Source organism: Prionailurus viverrinus, chromosome C2 (assembly GCF_022837055.1).
Source record: "Prionailurus viverrinus isolate Anna chromosome C2, UM_Priviv_1.0, whole genome shotgun sequence".
NCBI lineage: Eukaryota > Metazoa > Chordata > Mammalia > Carnivora > Felidae > Prionailurus > Prionailurus viverrinus.
Window position 1 is genome coordinate 41,140,811 of NC_062569.1, and position 23,315 is coordinate 41,164,125.

General features: G+C 40.3%; 1 protein-coding gene across 1 annotated transcript in view; it reads left to right on the top strand.

The window, feature by feature from the left end:
• Positions 1-19,667, top strand: part of LOC125174429 (tumor necrosis factor receptor superfamily member 12A-like) — a 29,197-nt gene extending 9,530 nt beyond the window's left edge. The window contains exon 2 of the mRNA XM_047873991.1: positions 19,268-19,667. Coding sequence (XP_047729947.1) covers positions 19,268-19,667 — 400 coding nt within the window. The remainder of the gene's footprint in view (positions 1-19,267) is intronic.
• Positions 19,668-23,315: the final 3,648 nt, after the last annotated feature.

The window sequence follows — 23,315 nt, forward strand, 5'->3', positions numbered from 1 at the left end:
ATATACATAAAACATTTGTATGCAGCAAATAATACACATACATAAAATGTTAGAATTTTAAAAAATTGTTTAATTCTATTTTATATTAAAAATCCCATAAGAATAGAAACGTTCCCTGTGCTGCCTATTATTGATTAATGCAGATTTTTCTAATTAAATTGAATTTTTCATACTTGCATTATAAGATCCTACTAATTAAATAAAGAAACATCTTTGAAATGAGAAGATGCATTTCACAGATGAAGACCTGTGGGCCTACCGGGCTGAAATCATCAAAATGGAAACTCTGAGACCCTTGTTGTCATCGGTAAATATCGATGACCTGCCTCTCCCTCATGCCAGCAAATAATTATCTCTTTGCTGTGGCTACAAATAATTATATTTTTATAATCATTTCCTATGGAGAAACTATTGGTTTTAATAAGACAGTTTAAGGTAGAAGGGGCAGAGTGAGACTTAAAAATGGATTTATAAATATTTCTAACATTTCTGACAAACTTTGATTTATCAAAAACTGAGGACTTCCATAATGTTCCCTGATAGAAACCATCATCACTACATTCTACATAAAGTCCAATGATCAACATATGAAAGGCATATTGTTCAAAAACTGTCGCCTGGGTGGCTCAGTCAGTTAAGCATCTGACTCTTGGTTTTGGCTGAGGTCATGATGTCACGGTTGGTGGGTTTGGCCCATTTCCAGCTCTCTGCTATCAGTGATGAGCCCGCTTTGGATCCTCTGTCTCCCTCTCCCTCTGCCCCTCCCCTGCTTTCTCTCTCTCTCAAAAATAAACATTAAATAAACAAACAAACAAACTGTATCATCAGGATGGACCTAGTCATTAAAAAATAAGTTTAATGGTGCCTGAACATACTGTAAAAAAAAGAAGCCGTTTATCATTTTATCACTATAGGGTTTTCGTGATCCCTGCAGCTGCCAGCGTCCCCTCCTTCTCTGCCCTGCCTGGCATTTCATCTGTATCCCTTCGTCACACTTGCCATCTCAGATTGTACTTCCTTCCTCACACCTGGATTGCATTTCCCCTTGCGGCAAAGCTATACCTGATTCATGTTTCTATTCCCCAAAGCCTTGAAAATTGCAGGCGTGCCATAAATATCTGATGAATGAATAAGTGCATTTACTTTCCCCCCCTCTCTATCATAGATAAAGACCCCCATTCATTGGTTTCTTTTTCTAACCAGTATTTTAGTAATTGATATATACCTATTTTACTTACTATACCGAGATCAATAAAACAGGCTATTGACTCCTCTTATGTAATTTTATACCCACCTGCACCTGCTCTACAAGCTATTATAATTATACTTCCCTGTTTTTAATTGCTTCACTCTTTTGCATCATTATACCAGAATCTCCACCTCTCTCCTTTTTTTTTTTTTTTTTTTGATTCAGATGTTAGGAAGCTGATGTTAAGCTTACCATCACGTGCTATCAGTTTGGGAAGGGTGACTATTGAACATCGTACCTTTTCAGTCTACTGAGGGATGTTCAGTTGAGCCATATTTTTTTCCCTGAAAAATTCTAAAGTTTCATTATAAATGAAAAACAATGTTAGTTTGCTGTCATAATTGTGGCTTACTGTGAATCTCATTAGCATTTACCTGAAACTGGCATTTAAACGTGATTTTAAAACAAGTGTGATGTATTGTCAGTTTGAAATAATAGTATGTGACGAGAACAAAATGTTTCCTATAGGAGTACCTCTCCCATCTGATAATAGAACTCAAAAGGAAAGGAAAACGAGGCAACTTACAGTCAACATAAGAAAACTGTGACTGGTTGATAAAACCTTTTCTTGGGGCGCCTGGGTGGCGCAGTCAGTTAAGCGTCCGACTTCAGCCAGGTCAAGATCTCGCGGTCCGTGAGTTCGAGCCCCGCGTCAGGCTCTGGGCTGATGGCTCAGAGCCTGGAGCCTGTTTCCAATTCTGTGTCTCCCTCTCTCTGCCCCTCCCCCGTTCATGCTCTGTCTCTCTCTGTCCCAAAAATAAATAAACGTTGAAAAAAAAAAAAAAGAAAAGAAAACTGTGACTGGTTGATAAAACCTTTTCTGATCTTAATAAAATATAGATATACCAATATTTTGTAAAGTCAGTCAGTCTTGACTGCACATCACTAATAACATGATGTCATATTGATTTCTTCAGAAAACATTCATTTTTGTTTCAGCTGTTTACTATAAGGTATTTGTCATTTCTCCAAGGTGTTTAATTATGGAATTTTTAAAGGACTTATAATAAGCGCTATGAGGGACTAATCTGAGTTTAATTGAGGCCATGGAAATTTATTTAAACATGTGCTTGGTCTCCTGTTGTGGAGACAAGTGGGTCTCTACCAACGTTTACATATATGATAATCCAATTAATTGTAATCATAGGGCTAGAAATTCCAAATAATCCGTACAGTACAGTCTGTTGGATGAAATTTTAAAGAATAAAACACATTTGGAGAAATAATTGTTAAATTCACAATATTTCTTGTACTTTGTAAATAACTGTTTCCCATGTGCATGTCTCCAAAGCCTGAGGCTGGCATTGCTGTGTCATGCTGGTGGTGGGACAAAAAAGGCCGAACATTGAAGGCTGAGGTGAAGATTTGGCCTTTGGTCTTTGGTCCCTGTCTAGACCATCCAAACTGATACTGTCTCCTTCTTGTCAATTGTGGCTGAGGCCTTCACATGTCCATCTACAAAGGGAATCTGTGTGTGTTTTTACTGCATCGTTTGAGGAAAGTTTGGTTTTGGTCAGGTGACAGCATGAAGAGATTGTCACTGAATTTGAGACGTAGGTTTCACATTTCCCTGAGCCATCTCAAGGTTCTGTTAATGCAATTTCACATCATTGATGGTGTCACTAAGCTCTTTGTGCAGTGAAGCAATAAAACATTTGCTTCTCAGAGGGATTATAAAAAGGAGGATAATGCTCCATAATGATGTGCCTTTTATACCTTAAGATCTTTTGCTTCTGGAGTGAGCTCTCACCACAGTTGCCTTCTCTCACCCCCCAGGCCCTGACATATGGCAAGCCCAGAGTTACACCAAGGCTTTCCACTTGCCTTGAAGCCTGAACAACAGGCTTCCCCCGTGAAAACATATTTCATTATTCGGAAATATGAATTAAGTTGAGGTAGCATTTCTTAATACTTTCATCATTTTGCTTGAGAGGTAGACACGTCATCCCTGGCTGTGAAAGAAACGAGGTATATAGCCCACCACATATTTTAAACATTGTATCAATGCAATTCTGTGTTAGGGAACTTTGGATGGTGGTTTCAGGAAGAATTTTTTTTTTTTTTTATCTCGTGTGCATTTCCAACCTCACAAACGGTATAACTCTTGCTCTACCCTTTAAAGCCACAAACTAAATCTGAAATAGTCACATTGCTTTTAATCTATAGTGGACATGCAAAACAAATATGCAGAGTGGCTTTTCTAAAAGAGAGAAGTGAAAACCTTTCATTTAACTTGCTGTTCAGTTTCGTAACAGTTACCTAACATATCTAACTCCAAGTTGTTATTATTGTCTCTTTTATAAGACAAACCTTTCTTCATTTTTCATTCTTCAGATGAGCTAAGCGCAATATGAATGAACAATATCCAATAACAACAAAAATTTTCTTAAGTTCTTCCACGGAAAGTTTCAGGAATTCAACAACTCATCTGTGATCATTTGCCAGCATGAGACTAAATGCTCCTGCAAAGCTTTCTCTCCTATTCTTGTAATGGTTTGTAGAAGCCATCAGTGTAAATGGTTTGAACTACCTTCCCTCCCTATCCCCATTGCTGAATCTTGATCTTGGACTTCCCAGCCTTCAAAACTGAGAGAAATAAATATTAGTGAATCATGTCAATGAACGTTTGGTATTCTGTTACATTAAAATTCATTGGTCTAGTTTGCACTTTGAATGGATCTTTTACTGACGTATAATGTTGTAACATTGTGAATTAAAAATTTGAAATATATTGGCTCATTGAGTCATGCAGATCTTCCAAAGACGCACACATGATATAATAAGAGTGAAAAGAAGTCAAATAACCTTTAATATTATTATGAAAATCATTTTGACTATCTCTAAACAGTACCGTCTAGTGGCTAAGAGAACAGAATCTGGTGTCACAGTCCTGGGTATGATTGTCAGCCCTATTGGGAAAAATCTGCATACCCATTTGTTTTAGGACTAATAAAAGTACTTTCATCATTAGGACTGCTGTTTTACGTTGAAATGACATAACATATGTTACGACTGGTACACAGTCAATAACCAGAAATGACTGCTCTTTTTTTCATTTCTTTCACTTCCTAATTTGATCCTGTGCCTCTAGTTTATATCTGTGTTCTCTACTTTGACTTTGTTTCCTCTTTAATCTCTGATATTCAAGGTATACGTGACCCAGATCAAACCTGAACAAAAATTTCAGAGATCACAATCTTCAGCTAAATCCAAATTGGAAGTCAAGGAGACAGGTGAATGCATGCTTTTTAGGAGGAGAGATTTCTAGAATTTAAGAGGTAAAGAAAATGAGTCCTTAAATCCTAAGGGTCCAAAAGGATGTTTCCTTATTAAGGAAAAGCTATGGTTTATTAAGATGAGTCTCTAACTACTCCGAGGGCCTCCTGGGACTGTACTAGGAAGCAGAGCCTCTCCCTCCTGCTGGTTGAGCTGATGAAACATTTGGGAAATGCATTATGTCAACCTAAGAAGAATGGTAGCATTTGGCTCCTGGGTCATGGAAAAAATAGCTGACTTCAGCCCTTTGTCAGAATTCTGACTCAGGTTGGGTTCAAGTTTTCTGTTTTGGTTGCTATTGCTGTGTAACAAATTACCCCAAATGTCAATGTCATTTAAAATAACCGTTTTATTAAGTTCACGGATTCTGCCATCAGTAATTCAGACAGGGCACAGTATGAACAGCATGACCCTGCTTCTCCACGTCTGGGGCCTCAGCTGGGAAGATGTGAAAGCTAGGGGAAATCCTACAAAACTGGAATCATCTAATGGCTCATTCCCTCTCACTGTTGGCCTCACCACCTACACGTGGGCTATCTATCCATGAGGCTGAGGCTAACTCATTACATGACAGCATTAAGGTAGGCACATGCCGGTGTAGGGCTCCCAGGCTGAATATGGCAGAAAACAAGTTAGAATCTGCATTGCCTTTCACGACCCAACTTTATAAGTCACAGAGTATCATTCCCACCATACTGAATTGGTTGAAACAGTCTGTCTTAAGATATACATGCCATGACCAAAATATTGTTTCACATGCATGCTCACACACACGGATATGCACATGTACACACACACACACACACACACACACACAGAGTCATTTAAATTATGCAATTCTCACTCCCATACCTACAGACACAACACTGAAACAAAACACATCAAACTGTAAACATTGGTTATGTCTGGGTGGTTGGATTATGAGTGACTTTATTTTCTATATTTCTACTTTATTTTCCCATTTTCTTTGCCAAGCTTTCTCATTCAATCTTTTCATGCCCAGCTCCGCTACCAAAGAAACTTTGATCTTTCTCAAGCTCAATCCAGCCAAGCTCCAAACTGTCCAAGTCTACTTCTGACTCACTGGCTCTAAAGCCTTTGTTGTTTCTCCTATTCCTTCTTATCACTGGGTCTAAGCTCATGGGGTTGGACTGTTCTTTACCTTAAGCTCCAGAGAATAGTTTCCTTGTCTGGAACTTAGGCAGTTTAAAACATGACCACAAAATTCTTTGACACTTTTTTTTTTGATTGGGTGAGGTCTCTGTCCTCTCCTCTTGAATACAGACTTTCAACCCAAGGTTTCCTTCTCATTGGCATCCTGCTCTGAACAGATTTCTTTTTCAACTTTATTCACTTCTGCTAAGTCAGCTAAATTAGTCTTGACAGAGTTCCCTTATGCCCAGGTTTCTGTGCCCGGTGACAATAGCCTGGCACTGAGTTTTTGTTGTTATGGTTGTTTTTGTAAGTATTTACTAATTTGAAGAAGTCTTCCCATCCTAGAAATGAGTAAAGTCACTAATTAATCCTGTCTGTAAGGGTAAAGGCCAAGGCTCAAATACAAGAAAGCTTCTGCCCTTTAAACAAGACCCTGCCATCTTTCATGAATGTGCCATTCCCGGTACAACAACAAAGAAGATAAGAAAAAGTTGCTACCAGTAACCATCACTCCTCCCTTGCAGAAACTATAGACATGGCCCCAGGTTCACCGTTTGACCACTTGGGGTGTGCTTGTTTTCTCCTTGTAACAAGTGTCCAAAACAAGGCAGCAAACTCCCGTCTCCTCAACTGGTAGCTTCACCTCCTAGCAACCGGTCTTTCTGGGATAGTAGAGAGTCCGGCTAACATCTCCCAGGCTTCCGTCTACCTCTGAGACATCTGTTGGGTTCCTAACCCTCCCCACCACATAGGGCCTAGCCAGAAAGGCTCTCTGCAAAACAAACTGATGAGGAGAAAATTATTCCTGGATTTGTATTCCAGGAAAAACCAATAGCCAGAAGTTAAATATCTCTTGCCAAAAGGCTTTAAAGACCGTAAGAGCAGGGAGTCAAGCTGAATATATACAATGTGTTGTATTCTTAAAGTTTTCTTTTTTTTTTTTTTTTTTTTTCCTTATGGTCAATGGATATTTCTAAGTAAGTAGTGCTTCCTTCAAAGTAGCCATCATGGCCAGGGACAGAACTATTTTAATGATGCTATTCTTACCATACCTTTTTTAAATGCCTCTTTTGAAATTTTCTTCAGAGAGGCCATGTTATCTTGCCTATCTGTCTTCAATGGCATTCAGTCAATATCTATTTAGCCTCTGCTTCTTGCTAGTCGCTGTTGTAGGCAGTGAGTACATAGTGGTAAATATGAAACACAAAATCCCTGCCTTCTCGGAAACTATTATAAAAAAATAAACAAAAAAACATTATTTCTGATTGTGTTAAGTGCCGACGAGGAGAGAGTGATTTGAGAGACTGGAAATATTTTAGAGGGCTCAGGGCCTGCCTTTCTGAGCAGGTAAACTGTGAAGAAAAGAAGTAAGCTACCTTAAGATCTGGGAAGAATGATCTAAAGCCCTGAAAGGAAACCAAGTTTAGTTTATAACATATGGGTAAATGGAAAGTTACTGGAGGATTTTCAGAAGGGTGTAACTTAATTTGGTTAATCTTTGAGAATGGATTTGAGATAAGTGGGTGAATGCGGTGAGCGATTCAACTGAGTCATAGAATTTATGGTACAGACTAACTTTTGTAGTTTGGAGAGTCATTTTTAAAAGATGATTTCCCAAACTGTTTTGGCAACAGAGACCTTAGAAGATTCTCCACAGTGGCCTTGCCCTAAGTCTTAATGAAGAGTAAATATCTTATTAACAATGGACTTATATAAGGGAAATTAAGTTTGTAAAGAATTGAATGTGTCTAAGAATTAAACATACGAATTATATACAGGTAGATACTATGGTTACTTATGTTCCTTTTCTTTTTAAGGGGGGTTAAATATACTGTCTGATTTTTAATTTTTCATGAATACTGTGATAGTACACTTGAATTTAGAGCTTGTCTGAATGAACACACATTCAAACTTAGAGGAGCCCAACACAATGCAGTTTCCCTGAACCCTAAAAACAGAAATGTGTAATGTTTTATAAGGGGAACTTAAACTAGCTAATCTATGTAGACATATGGAAACATGGCATCCATACACGTTGTTTCCATTTAATTTACTTTACCACTCAGACTCTTGGAACCTTCCCGTAAGTTTGTCTATGACTCACCCTTGGGTCAGATGACTTAATACTTCCATCTAACCGAGGGAAGGGAACATGATTATTTAAGAAATCCACGATCCCCACTCAGGATGCCAGGCGCCTCTAAGGGGGCTAATCTTGTGGCTTGGCACTCTCCATCTTTTCTTTTTCCTTAGAAAAATCAGTGCTTACAGTTGGCCTGCTAACTGGCATTTCTTTTATCCCTTGAGGGTATTTCTGGGTCAGTATGCTTTGATAGTGCATAAAAGACTATACAAGAGGCCAGCTTAATTTCTTTGTACAGAGCAAAACAAACCTTGTTCCTACTCTTCCTTCTTCCTTTCACTTCGTAAAAATGCTGAAGTTTGGAAGAGTCCAGCCCTATCCACATAATTATCTCACTGGAATTCCCCCAATAACACTTATCAAGACAAGTCAGGCATTATGGTTTTAGGTTTACAGATGCAAAAGTGGAGAAACACAAGAGCTTCATTTCTCATCTAAGGTCACCTAATGAGCAAGGGCAGCAGCTGGACTCAAAGCAAAGTCTGGGCCCCAAAAAGTCTTGCACAGTCTTTCTGATACATCACTTGTCTCTCCAGAAAACATCCAATACTTACCAGATACGTGCTTCCCCACCCTCAACTGAATAGTAGACACTTATAGTATAAGCATTCGTTGTTCTCTTACCATACATTTGTTATCTGTAGTGGTGATTTGTGTGGTTAATAAAGAATTCTAGGCAATAGTTTTCAAGTTCGCACAGATGCTGGTACTTCTGTCTTTTTGATAGACCATTTACTGAAGGAGACTCTGTGGTTTATGTTTGAAACTGACACAGAAAGCAGCAGTTAGGAGATACATTTATCTAAATTCCTAGTTTAATAGTGACATGCTATTCCCTGAACGTTACATATCCACATGAATAAAAGCAGGATGTTACCAAAAGATGGCAGAGTAGTAGAGGGACCCAATGCTTGCCTCATCCCTCAAACCCACAGCTAGATGAATATCACATCGTTCTGAACACCCAATAAATTGATCTGAGGATTGAGAGGACAAACTGCACAATAGCGAGGAAAGAGGACACATCATGGAAGGTAGGAGGTGAGGAAATGTGATTTGGGGAGAAAGGAATCACAAGCATGCGGGAGGGGAGGGGAAACTCGGTCACGGAGAGAAGAGAGAGAGGGAGACAGAGCATTGTGCAGAGGATTGCACACAAAAACCCCTCCCCAAACCATTGACTACAAAACCAGAGGGGCTGATTATCACAAGTTTTTATAAGCAGCAGTGCGCACAGTCTGAAGTTTTAGTGCACCATCACTGGGGTGGAGCTTGGCAGGCACAGCAGTGCTCCTGTGAAGACCGAGGACAGGAGTGTACAGGACGCTCTGAGGATCCCCTGGGTCACACTGGGAGAGACAGTTCCCTTTCCTGGAGTGCATTTGGGAGATATAGCACTGGTTCTTGGGACAAAAAAGCTTGTGGGTGCCACTAAGCTGCCTGGTTCATTCGCACAGGGGCAGAGGCATGTGCTGAGGGCACTTAGCCAGGACACTGGCTTTTTGCTGCATTTTACTCCAGACTCCGAGCCCTTGTACATTCATGCAACTGCCCTTCTGGGACAAAGCAGCACCAGCCACAGTGCAACAAGACCCTCCCCCAAAGGATAACCATAGATCTTCTCCGTGCCGGGTCCCTAAAATTTGGAGTTTTGATACCAGATGGTACTCCTGAAATTAAAACACAGGAGCATTGTGCAGCTGGGTGGGCAGATGGTTCAGATAGACAGGGTGAGGGCGGGGAACCGAGGGATCCCTGGAATACACAAGCGGAGATTGGTCGCTTTTCTGTGAGGGCTTCCTGAACAATGGCAGGTGCAAACTTCCCTCTCTAGGGACAAGAGTGGGCTGACACCATTTTTCCTCCATCCATCAACATGGAGGGGCTTCAGTGGGTATCGCAGAGCCCAGAGTGGAAGTCTGAGCTGCTTACACGAAGCCGCACCCCACTGTATTCTGCAGGTGCTTCTGCACCAAAGCAAGTTGCCTGAGAGCCAGAGCAGCAGTGGGTCACTCCCCCAGAGACCAGTACAAACCCCCCACCCCCACACACACCAAGTCCACTGACCATAGAGTGCTGCAAAAGTTCAACTCTAGTGTAAATTGGGTCTAGCCTCTTTTAACAAGCAGACAAGACACAGCTAGTTACAACTTGTCACACACTGGACAAGGTCAAAATACTCCCCACTGCAGTCAAGGAGAAACTCTGAAGAGGACTGACCTGAGGGAAAAAGCAGTCCAACACAACAGCAGAGTGCACACAACATAAACCAGAGACACTTACTAAAGTGTCAGGCCCTGGTCAGTATATGACCTCTTCTTAATATAGCCATTACTCTCAAAAGCAGGAAACATAATAGGCTCCTAACACAAAGAAGAGAGAGACCTAGGCAAAATGCCAAAATGGAGGAATTCATCCCAAAAGAAAGAACAAGAAAAGGTCATGGCCAGGGATCTATTCAAAATAGATACAAGTAATAGGCCTGTACCACAATTTAAAACAGCAAACATAAGGATACTAGCTGGGCTTCAGAGAAGCATAGATGACACCAGGGAGTCCCTTAATGTAGAGATAAAAAACCTAAAAGTAGCCAGGCCATAAAAATATGCTATAACTGAGATGTAAAACCACTTAGATGTAATGACCACAGGGATGGAAGAAGCAGAAGAATAAGTGCTATAGAAGATAAAATATAGAAAATAATGAAGCTGAAAAGAATGGGAAAGAAAAATATTGGATCACAAGGGTAGACTTAGGAACTGAGCAACTCCATAAAGTATAATAACATTCATATCATAGCAGTCTCACAAAAAGAAGAGAGGGAAAAGGAGGCAGAAGATTTATTTGAGCAAATTATAGCTGAAAGCATCCCTAATCTGGGAAAGGAAACAAATATCCAAATCCAGGAGGCACACAGAACTCCACTAATCAACAAAAGGAGTCCAACCGAGTCATATTGTAGTAACATTTGCCAAATACAGAGATAAGGAAAACATCCTGAGAGCAGCAAGGTAAAAGAAATTCCTAACTTACAAGAGAAGACAAATCAGGTGAGCAGCAGACTTATCAACAGAAACTTGGCAGGCCAGAATGGAGTGGTATGATATATTCAATTTGATGAAGGGAAACATATGCAACCAAGAATACTTTATCTAGTAAGGCTGTCATTCAGAATAGAAAGAGATAAAGAGTTTCCCAGATAAACAAAATCAGGAGTTCTGATCACTAAACTAGCCCTGCAAGAAATACTAAAGGGGACTCTTTGAGTGGGAAAGTAAGGCCAAAAGCAACAAAGAGGAGAAAGGAACAGAGAAAATCTTCAGAAACAACAACTTTACAGGTAATACAATGGCATTAAATTCATATCTTTCAATAATCACTCTGAATGTCAATGGACTAAATGCTCCAATCAAAATAAATAAAGTATCAAGATGGGTAAAAAACAAGACCCATCTATATGCTGCCTACAAGAGACTTTAAACCTAAAGGCACTTGCAGAATGAAAGTGAAGGGATGGGGAAACTTTATCATGCTAATGATGAAGCTGGAGTAGCAAATGAAAGCTGGAGTAGCCATACTTATACCAGACAAACTAGATTTAAATTTTTTTTTCAACGTTTTTTATTTATTTTGGGACAGAGAGAGACAGAGAATGAACGGGAGAGGGGCAGAGAGAGAGGGAGACACAGAATCGGAAACAGGCTCCAGGCTCCCAGCCATCAGCCCAGAGCCTGACGCAGGGCTCGAACTCACGGACCGTGAGATCGTGACCTGGCTGAAGTCGGATGCTTAACCACTGCACCACCCAGGCGCCCCTAGATTTTAAACCAAAGTCTGTAAAAAGAGACGAAGAAGGGCATTATATCAATATAAAGGAGTCTATCAAACAAGATCTAACAACTGCAAATATTTATGGCCCCAACTTGAAATATATATAAATATATAAATATATAAATCAATAGATAACACACATAAAGAAACTCATTGATAATAATACAATACATAGTAGGGGACTTTAACACCGCACTTACATAAATGAACAGATAATCTAAACAGAAAATCAACAAAGAAGTAATAACTTTGAATGACACACTGGATCAGATGGACTTAACAGATATATTCAAAATGTTTCATCCTAAAGCAGCAAAATACACATTATTTTTGAGTGCACATGGAACATTCCCCAGAATAGATCACATACAGGGTCACAAATCAGCCCTCAACAGATACAAAAAGATTGAGATCATATCATGCATATTTTCAGATTACGATGCTATGAAATTTGAAGCCAACCACAAGAAAAAAATTGAAAAGACCACAAATACATGGAGGTTAAAGAACATCCTACTAAGTAATGAATGGATTAACAAGGAAAGTCATGGATAAATGAAGAAATACATGGAAACAAATGAAAAGGAAAACACAACAGTCCAAAACTTTTGGGATGCAGCAAAAGCAGTCATACAAAGGAAGCATATACAATTACAGGCCTACCTCAAGAAGCAAAAAAAGTCTCAAATACACAACCTAACCTCACACCTAAGGGACCTAGAAAAGGAACAGCAAATAAAACCTAAAGCCAGCAGCAGAAGGGAAATAATAAAGATTAGAGGAGAAATAAATGATATAGAAACAAAACAAAACAAACAAACAGCAGAATAGATCAATAAAACCAGGAGCTGAGTTTTCAAAAAAACTAATAAAATTGATAAACCTCTAGCCAGACTTATCAAAGAGAAAAGAGAAAGGACCCAAATAAATAAAATCACGAATGAAAGAGGAGAGATCACAACCAACACCACAGAAATACAAACAATTATAAGAGAATATTATGAAAAGTTATATTCCAACTAACTGAGCAATCTGGAAAAAAAGGGATAAATTCCTAGAAACATATAAACTACCAAAACTGAAACAGGTAGAAATGAAAAATTTTAACAGACCCATAACCAGCCAAGAAATTGAATCAGAGTCCATGGCCAGATGGCTTCCAAGGGGAATTCTACCAGATATTCAGAGAAGAGTTAATACTTATTCTTTTGAAACAATTCCAAAAATAGATATGGATGGAAAACTTCCAAACTCCTTCTATGAGGCCAGCATTACCTTGATTCCAAAATAAGACTAACACCCCACCAAAAAGGAGAATCACAGGCCAATATCCCTGACGAAAATGGATGCAAAAGTTCTCAACAAATTACTAGCAGATCTGATCCAATAGTACATCAAAAGACTTATTCACCTTAATCAAGTGCGATTTATTCTTGGGCTGCACGGGTGATTCAATTTTGCAACTCAATCGAGATTGACGACATTAATAAAAGAAAGTGTAAGAACCATATGATCCTGTCAATAGATGTAGAAAAAGCATTTGACAAAACACAGCATTCATTCTGGATAAAAATCAAAGTAGGTATAGGAGGAACATAGCACAACATCATAAAGGGACCCATAGCTAATATCATCCTCAATGGGGAAAAACTGGGAGCTTTCCTCCTAAGGTCAGGAACACAACAGGGATTTCCACTCTCACCACTGTTGTTCAGCGCAGTAAGTTCTAACCTTAGCAATCAGACAACAAAAAGAAATAAAAGCCAACCAAATCAGCAAAGAAGTCAAACTTTCACTATTTGTAGATGACATGATGCTTTATGTAGAAAACCTGGAGGACTCCACCAAAAAAACTGCTAGAACTGATACACAAATTCAGCGAAGTCACAGGATACAAAATCAATGTACAGAAATCTGTTGCATTTATACACATCAATAATGAAGCAGCAGAAAGAGAAATCAAGGAATTGATCCCATTTACAATTTCATCAAAACCCATAAGATACCTGGGAATAAATCTAACCAAAAAGATAAAAGATCTATAGTCTGAAAAGTATAGAATACCTATGAAAGAAATTGAAGAAGACACAAAGAAACGGAAAAACATTCCATGCTCATGGATTAGAAGAACAAATATTGTTAAAATGCCTATGCTATCTAAAACAATCTGCACATTTAATGCAACCCCTATCAAAATACCACCAGAATTTTTCACAGAGCTAGGACAAACAATTCTAAAATTTGTATGGAACCAGAAAAGACCCCAGATAGCCAAAGCAATCTTGAAAAAGAAAACCAAAGCAGGAGGCATCACAATCGCAGACTTCAAGCTATACTACAAACCTGTAATCATGAAGACAGTATGGTATTGGCACAAAAACAGACACATAGATCAATGGAACAGCATAGAAAACCCAGAAATGAACACACAACTAGATGGCCAACCAATCTTCAACAAAACAGGAAGAACATCCTATGGAAAAAAGACAGTCTCTTCAACAAATGGTGTTGGGAAAACTGGACAGCAACATGTAGAAGAATGAAACTGGACCATTCTCTTTTACCATACCCAAAAATAAATTCAAAATGGATAAAAGACCTAAATGTGATACAGGAAACAATCAAAATCCTAGAGAAAAACACAGGCAGAAACCTCTCTGACCTCAACTGGAGCCACTTCTTACCAGATACACCGCCGGGGGCAAGGGAAATAAAAGCAAAAACTGAACTGTTGGAACCTCATCAAGATTAAAACCTTCTGCACAGTGAAGGAAACAATCAACAAATCTAAAAGGCAACCTATGGAATGGGAGAAGATATTTGTAAGTGAAATATCTGGTAAAGGTTAGTATCCAAAATCTATAAAGAACTCATCAAACTCCACACCCAAAAAACAAATAATCCAGTAAAGAAATGGGCAAAAGACATGAATAGACATTTTTCCAAAAAAGACATCCAGATGGCTAACAGACACATGAAAAGATTATCAATATCATTCATCATCAGGGAAATACATACCAAAACCATGATGAAATGTGACCTCACACCTATCCAAACAGCTAAAATTAACAACACAAGAAACAATAGATGTTGGCAAGGATGTGGAGAAAGGGGGACCCTCTTACACTGTGGTGACAATGCAAAGTGGTGTAGCGACTCCGGAAAAGAGTATGGAGGTTCCTCAGAAAGTTAAAAATAGTACTGAGCAATTGCACTACTAGGTATTTATCCAAAAGATACAAAAATGCTGATTCAAGAGGGCACATGCACTCCAATATTTATAGCAGCGCTATTAACAATAGCTAAATTATGGAAAGAGCCTAAATGTCCATCTATGGATGAATGGATAAAGAAGATCTGAAGTATATATACAATGGAACATCACTAGGCCATTAAAAGAATGAAATCTTGCCATTCGTGAGAATGTGGATGGAGCTAGAGTGTACTATACTGAGCAAAATAAGTCACTCAGAGAAAGACAAATACCATAGGATTTCACTCATACGTGCAATTTAAGAAACAAAACATGAACATAGGTAAAGGGAAAAAAAAGAGAGGGAGGCCAACCATAAGAGACTCTTAACTATAGCCAACATGCTGCAGGGTACGTTGGTGGGGGCTTGGGCCAAATGGTGATGGGTAGTCAGGAGGGCATTTGTTGTGATGAGCACTGGATGCTATATGCATATGATAAATCACTAAATAATACTCCTGAAACTAATATTACACTATATGTTAACTACACTAAAATTTAAATAAAAACTTGAAATACTAAAAAAAGAGCAGGATGATACCTTAACAAAAAGTCTTAAAAGTGCACACACACACACACACACACAAGCCAATACAACTGCACATTTTCTTTGTTTAGAATCTTTTCTGTGTAGTTCAGAAAAAAAAAAAAAAGAGGGGCGCCTGGGTGGCTCAGGCGGTTAAGCGGCCAACTTCGGCTCAGGTCACGATCTCGCGGTGTGTGAGTTCGAGCCCCGCGTCAGGCTCTGGGCTGATGGCTCAGAGCCTGGAGCCTGTTTCAGATTCTGTGTCTCCCTCTCTCTCTGACCCTCCCCCCGTTCATGCTCTGTCTTTCTCTGTCTCAAAAATAAATAAACGTTAAAAAAATTTAAAAAAGATAAGCAAATCTTAAAGTAGGTTGGTTTAGTTAGCTGAAAGGAGGAAGGATTAAGGGTGGAGAGGGGTGGAGGAGTTATTTGCTTATTTATTGAGTAGGGGAAATCAGCAAAGGAATTGAGCCAGTTGTTATAAAATTTAGGAATATTGGGGAAGAGAGATAAGCACTGTAAACTTTTAGATCAATTTCCTGAGCATTAGCAAGGTGATCTCTCTTTGTTTCTTCCTCAAGTATTCAACCTTTTTAAAACTGCTTTACATACAGAGAAGATCTAAATTGCTCAGTGAGTTCTGGAGTACCATTTTGGAGTATTTTGTTTCACAAATGAAAATACAGGAATCCCAGTTAAATGTGCTTTTCATACAAGCAGTGAAAATTTTTTTTTCTGTGTGTAAGTGTCAGATATTGGCTGGGACAATCTTTTACTAAAAATGGATGTCCTCAATTTGAATTTAACCAGGCATCCTGTATTTCATCTAGCAACCATATCCATCTGGCTAAGACATAGATAAAACAAAAAGTTTATTTTCTCGGATTACTTGCAAATTGGAGGAAAGTTTTCCAGAGGTTTTCGGGAAGTAACAGCTGTTCCCAAACTTTGCTGTCCGTTGGAACCATCTGAGGAACTCCAGATTCTGGTGGTGTTGCTCTGAGATTCAGCCAGGACATGGAATTTTTCCAAGCATTCCAGGGACCACTAATGTGCCACAGTAAGGAGCTGGTGACTGATGTCCATGGTTCTCATCCTGCACAACACAAAACAGACCTAAGGATTTTTTTAAAAGTACCCATAGCCAGATCCCACCCCAGAGCAAATAAATCAGTGTGTGTATGGGAGAGGGGGAGGAGCAGGCCCCTTACATTGCAATTTAGGAAAAGCTCCCAGTAAATGCTAATGTTCCTTTAAAAGCTGGAAGCCCTAAATTATAGCTTAAACTATGGCATCCTAAGGAGGGCTATCTATAGGAAACTTTTAAAAGTTTATCTTTTGGGGCACCTGGCTGGTTCAGTCAGCTAAGTGTCCATCTTTGGCCTAGATCATGATCTCACCATTCCCAGGTTCAAGCCCCACTTCAGGCTCCGTGCTGACAGCTCAGAGCCTAGAGACTGTTTCAGATTCTGTGTCTCCCTCCGTCTCTCTCTCTCTCTCTCTCTCTCTGCCCCTCCCCCATTCACACTTTGCCTCTCTCTCTCTCTCTCAAAAATAAACATTTAAAAAAATTTTTTAAAATAAAATAAAAAACGTTTATCATTAATATTTTAAACTAAGAAATTAATATTTATTATCATCAATTCAAGCCATAGAAAAGTACCTAGGGGCACCTGGGTGGCTCAGTTGGCTAAGTGTCCGACTTCAGCTTAGGTCATGATCTTGTGGTTTGTGAGTTTGAGCCCTGCGTCCGGCTCTGTGCTGACAGCTCAGAGCCTGGACCCTGTTTCAGTTCTGTGTCTCCCTCTATCTCTGCCCTTCCCCCACGTGTGCTCTGTCTCTATCAAAAATAAATAAATCTAAACTATGAAATATTTATTATAATAAATTCAAGCCATAAAAAATATCTAAAATAAAGATGAGTCTCCCAATTCTACTTTCCAAAGGTATCAACCCTCAAAATCTTGATCTGTTTTTCTTACGCCAGGCATATAGGGAGGAGGAGAGAATCAATGAGAGGCACATGATATGTGTTAGTTATCTTTTGAAGAAGTTGCCACACTTCATTTTTTTTTAACTTTTTAAATGTTTATTTTTAAGAGAGAGAGAGTGTGAGCAGGGGAGGGGCAGAGAGAGAGGGAGACACAGAATCTGAAGCAGGCTCTAGGCTCCCAGCAGTCAGCACAGAGCCTGATGCGGGGCTTGAACTCATGAACCCCGAGACCATGACCTGAGCCAAAATTGGATGCTCAGCCGACTGAGCCACCCGGGAGCCCCCCAAAGTTGCCACACTTCACTTTTAACGTACCAGAACTTTGTCGTGTCACCACTTCAAGGAAATAGTGTGTTTATTCCAGGCTTCACTGTGAACCAGTGAAATCAGGAGCTATAGAAGGGGAGAGGGAGGGGTGTCTTGAGGAGACAAAACAACCTCTACCACAATCATTTTCCACTCCTGATATTTGGGAGCATTCCTGGCCGTCCTCTGCCCCCTCAGGTACTTGCCTCAGGGAGCGGGGATGAGTTACCCAGCTAGCAAGTTTGGAAAGGGAACTGGGCATAAGTGGCTCAATCCATCCTTTTTGTGTCCCCGTGGGGGGGGGGGGGGCAGCTTGTCTGCAGAAAGCACACATTCCTCGCTCCTCTGTGGGTAAGTTTACAGGGGCAAGCCTCCACCAGGGAGCCTTCTGGTTTTCCAGCTCTACCTGAGACAGAGAGGGCAATTGTGATTCTACACCATTCTGTAAACCTATTGTTGCCAGAGAACATCACGTGTCCTTAAAACAGCCTTATCAGAATAAAAGTAATTTGTTTCCTTCCTGTATCCACCTCACAAATGAATTCATTCACAAAGTAATCTCTCAAAACACCAGTAATATAAATATAGTTTCCCTTTGAAAGTTATAGAGCTATCAGTGAACAAAATAGCGTAAGTTTTCCCTGATTTCCATGTCAAGGCAGGTCCTGTGAGCAAATCTCAGACAAGTGGCATGAATATGTCATAAACAGAAAATCACAAAGCCATATAGAATGGGGAGAGATACACAAAGACACGAAACACGGAGGAAAATAATTTTTTTTCTTTTTCTTTCTTTTTTTTTTTTTTTTTACTGGTAGAGAAAATAATAGCGAAGCAATTGAAGGGGATAAAATAGACACTGAGCACTACCAGGAATACAGCTGACTGTCATCCCATAAGCCTGATTCTTGAATAAAATATTCCCCATCCAGCTATGTCATCTGTATGTCACCTGCCAGACCAACGGGCAGACTAGGTCACATCTAGGCAAGAGTGTGCTCAGTTGCTTATTAGCTTTATTACCTTTCCCGACTTAAGGTAATGGCCTGATTGTCTTTACTCGACCGATACTCCTTTTGAACCAACAATTACATTGTTGGTTTGTAACAAACAACAAATAAGCATATATTTATATATAATGTATAAAAATATATAATAAGCATACTTATATATACTATATATATAAGTATATAGTATATATAAGTATATATGAACTATATATACACACTATATATATATATACACACACACTATATATATACACTATATATATGTAAGTATGGTGTATATAAATATAAAGAAACTGAACTCAGATGTAATTGGTGACTACAGAAGATATTGTATCAGTGGATGAATGGATGACTATAAAAACTTTTATGGGACTCATGAGATAAACATTTGAAATGTTTTTGCTGTTGTAACATACTAATCCAGTTTCTTCTTTCTAGTTAGGAGACCTCTGAGAAATTACTCTGCTTTCCTGAGGTAGACTCTGTAAGTACGCGCTTAAAATGATTTAAAACATTGGAACACAGAAGGCGGCGCCGCCAGACGCGGACCACGACTCCGAGTCTGCCGCTCCCCCTGCTGCCAGGGCTCCTGGCGCTGGGCCTGGGGCGCGTCTGCTGGGCGCCAGGAGCAGGTGCGAGGCACCAGCCTCGGGGACGCTCCCGCGATGTGGACCTCGACAAGTGCAGGGACTGCACGTTGTGCCCCCAGCGACTTCACAGTGGCTTCTGCGTGGGCTGCTCCCCAGATCCCCCAGCCTCCCGCCCCTTGCTGCGGCCCATCCTAAGGGGCGCCCTGAGCCGAGTCCTTGTGCCGGGACTGCTTTCTGGCTTCCTGGACTGGAGCCCGTGCTGCAGGGTAGGGAAGTTGACGACTCCCGTGGAGGGGTCTGGAGGGAAGTGCTGTCCTGAAATGACGCTGATCTAGGGACAGCCCACTCACCTGCCAGCCGGAGGCCCCACCTACTCATCATTCATTCATTCATTCATTAATCCATTCATCTGGAGCCAGCCCCTCTCCCCGGAACTCACCACCCCCACAGATAGCCCCACAGACAGCCAGAGCCAGATGCTACCAAACACAGAGGTGTGGACGGAGAAGGGAGGAACGAAGCACCTCTCCAGGCCTGGGCCTCGGCATCAGAGGAGCCTCACAAGGTGTCTGATCACCCCGACTCTGGCGCCGGGATAGAAAAGGAGACCCGTGCGGGCTCACACCAGACAGGTGACACTAAGGAACCTCGGCATTTACACAGGCCGCCCACTCTAACTCCCCCCCTCCTCCCCCGTGGCCCCGGGGACCAGGCTGACCTAAGGGACAAACACAACACCAGGTCCCACCCGCCAGATGTACTCAGCCTGGGAGGTTAGGAACCTGTTCCTAACACTAGGGGGCTGGCCCCAAGACACTGCTCCCCGACCCTCAAACGAGCGGGTATTTCTTTATTTTGGGGAGAAAGTGTGGAGAGAAGAGAAAATTTATTAATAAAATAGTCTTTAACTTAAAAAAAAAGACTAGATTTAGAACAGCAGCGTGTTTTTTTTGTTCTGTTTTTTGTTGCTTACAATTCCAATGTTATGAAAGATGTTGCATCACAATGTTTTAACTCGCTGTTAAATTTGGGGGGGTGGGTGGAAGGACACTGGAATAACAAATGGAGATGTATGCTTTTACTTCTGGTTCTACTCCTAATTCCTGATGTAACTGTGGGGAGTACATGAGCCTCTCTCTGTTCCCTCATTTCTATAGTAGGATGTAGAGCACATAGTCCTTAGTGCCCCTTCTAACTCTAGCAGCCTTGGATTCTTTCATTAAAACTTCTAGATTAGTACCAATATCCTCTTGGCTGAAGAAAAAAAAAAAATGAGCCTAATTTACTGAGAAGCCCATGGGCCAGTGCTGCCCCCTGCAGTGGACTGGCAAGGGCGGGGGGGGGGGGGGGCGCTGCTAGCTAGATCAGCATTTCATCATTCCAATTGTTCTCTCAGTCACTCTCCATGGGCGTATTCTTGCATAATCAAGAGTTTTAAAAACGAATTTGTTTTTATCAGTTATAATGAAAACAATTAAAACCCACATAAGGTATGTTTAATAGCTATTAGCTAAGATAATTTGAGTAAACATGTCGTTAAAACTACTCAAGGAACGGACTCTTTCCATAATTTTCCAAAATTCATATATCTAAGCCTGGATTACAGAAGAGCTGGTTCCATTTTAGACGAAACCTTTTTGATCTAACATTATTAGAGATATTCAACATAATGTTGAATGTGAAGAGAATGTGAAGAGAATGTGAAGAGAATCTGGAATGCAATCCTATGATGATAGATAATACACTTCAAATAGAAAATAAAAAAAATTAGTTGTAAATTAAGTCTAACACATAGTAGTAATATAAAAGTTCAAAATTATTTTAAGTTTTGTCTTTGTGTTAAAGCATTATCCCATGAGTACTTTATAATAAAATTGTGTGTTGTTAAAAAAGAAAAATAGATCACTGGGGTGCCTGAGTGGCTCAGCTGGTTATGCGACCACCTCTCAATTGCGGCTCAGGCCACGATCTCGGGGTTGGTTAGATGGAGCCCCAAGTAGGGCTCTGCACTGACAGCACAGATTCTCTCTCCCCCTCTCTGCCCCTCCCTTGGTTGCGCATATACACACGCACACTCCACTCTCTCTCAAAAATAAATAAGCTTCAGAAAAAAGGCAAAAAAGAAAAAAGAAAAATAGATCAGTTCCATTGCTGCCAATGTTGCAAAGATCATCTTAAAACCCTTTTGCCATAGAATGCCTAGAAAGCCTAAAGTATAACCCAAAGCTATGTAAATGCAAAGTGTAACTCCTAAGAGAGTAAGAGGATTTAGTATAGGTCAAAATCATGAACAATCTGAAATATCTATTAAACACAGACTGATACTTTCTCTGTAGCCCAGAGAAAAGAGTTACCAGTCTTTATTGGCCAGGGGCTTAGATTTCATCTATCAAGACGAGACAGGAGATGAGCCATGGGCTTAAAGCGAAGGTGTGGCAGAAAACAGAGACTACCACTAAAATGGGAACTTTCAAAGAGACACATTACATTGTAAAGGAACTAGAAAAAAATTCACCTACTGGCAAACAGAGATCAGGGAAAGCTTGGCTGTTTTGGCTTGTACACCATAGGTATAGAAAAAATTGTTCCCTAAGAATTTGTAACCAAGATTTATGCTCACTGTTTTGGTTTTCATATTTAAAATAAATACATGAGTTGGGAAACACTAAACTAACAGAGTAACATAGAAGTGGTCTTTGGTTGGACACACCACCAGCATACCAGCAGAATCAAAAGCACATCTCTAGGAGAGAACCAGACAAAACCCCTCAGAGCCTCATGGGCTTTCCCTCCATCATCCTAAACTTGAGAGAACCATTTTCCTCTATTTCTGTTTCCCTGTATTTCTGAGTTAACATATAAAGAAACCACATATCGCACACAGAGGAAAGAAGCATCGGGGACGGTATATTGCATGTAGCCTCTGGAGTCACCTGCAAATAATCGTTCTACGGACATAAGCTAGCTGGGTCACCTTATGCAAGATACCCAAATCTCCATTTTCTGATCTGTAAAATGGGGATTATTATAGTACCCTATTTTACAGGGTTTGAATTGAATGAGTTAGTATATAGAAAGCCCATACAACCAGAGTGCTGTCTGGAATATAGAAGAACTAGAAAGAGATGCTATTATCATCACCATCAGTCATTAGTTAGTTACATTACACCACCTGTCTCGTGATTGGGCTGGTTTTCCTCTATGTGTGCCCAGATGCATATTCATCTACCCTGCGATTATATCTTGAGGTGAACCCAGCAACTACACATCTCAACAGTATATGAGTTCATATGACTGGCTCTCTTATTGAGAAGCAGCAGAACTAAGAATTGCAAGAAAATTTAATGAGCCATCATGAAGCTAGCTGATTCAGAATGTTTGTAGAATACACTATTTACTTTAATTTTTTTTTAATGTTTATTTTTGAGAAAGAGAGAGACAGAACGGGAGCAGAAGAGGGACAAGACAGAGGGAGACACAGAATCCAAAGCAGGCTCCAGGCTCCGAGCTGCCAGCACACAGCCTGATGTGGGGCTTGAACCCACGAACCATGATATCATGACCTGAGCTGAAGTCTGATGCTTAACTGACTGAGCCACCCAGGTGCCCCTCCTTTTTTAGTTATTACGTGAAGAGGCACCACCACCACCCCAACCTTAGCACCCACCCCACCTCTGTCACCACCACCACCCCAACCCCCCCAGGGAACACTCACCACCCACCCATTCTGGACAACTGGGAAGGAGGATGAGGAGAGAAGGCTGCCTGACCAAATTTCTAGTTGGACCTCAAGACTGGGCAGCTCTACAAGCCCTTGCATTGAATACCACCTGCTGTGCTCTCCCCCTTCCAGGGGCTGTTATGTTTCTCACCTTTTATACATTCAATTTTCCTTCATTACAATTACAACTGGAGAGCATGGAGATTCACTGACGTCCAATCTCTTTCTATTACCTCTTGACGAAGTTTGTTTCTTCCTCTGA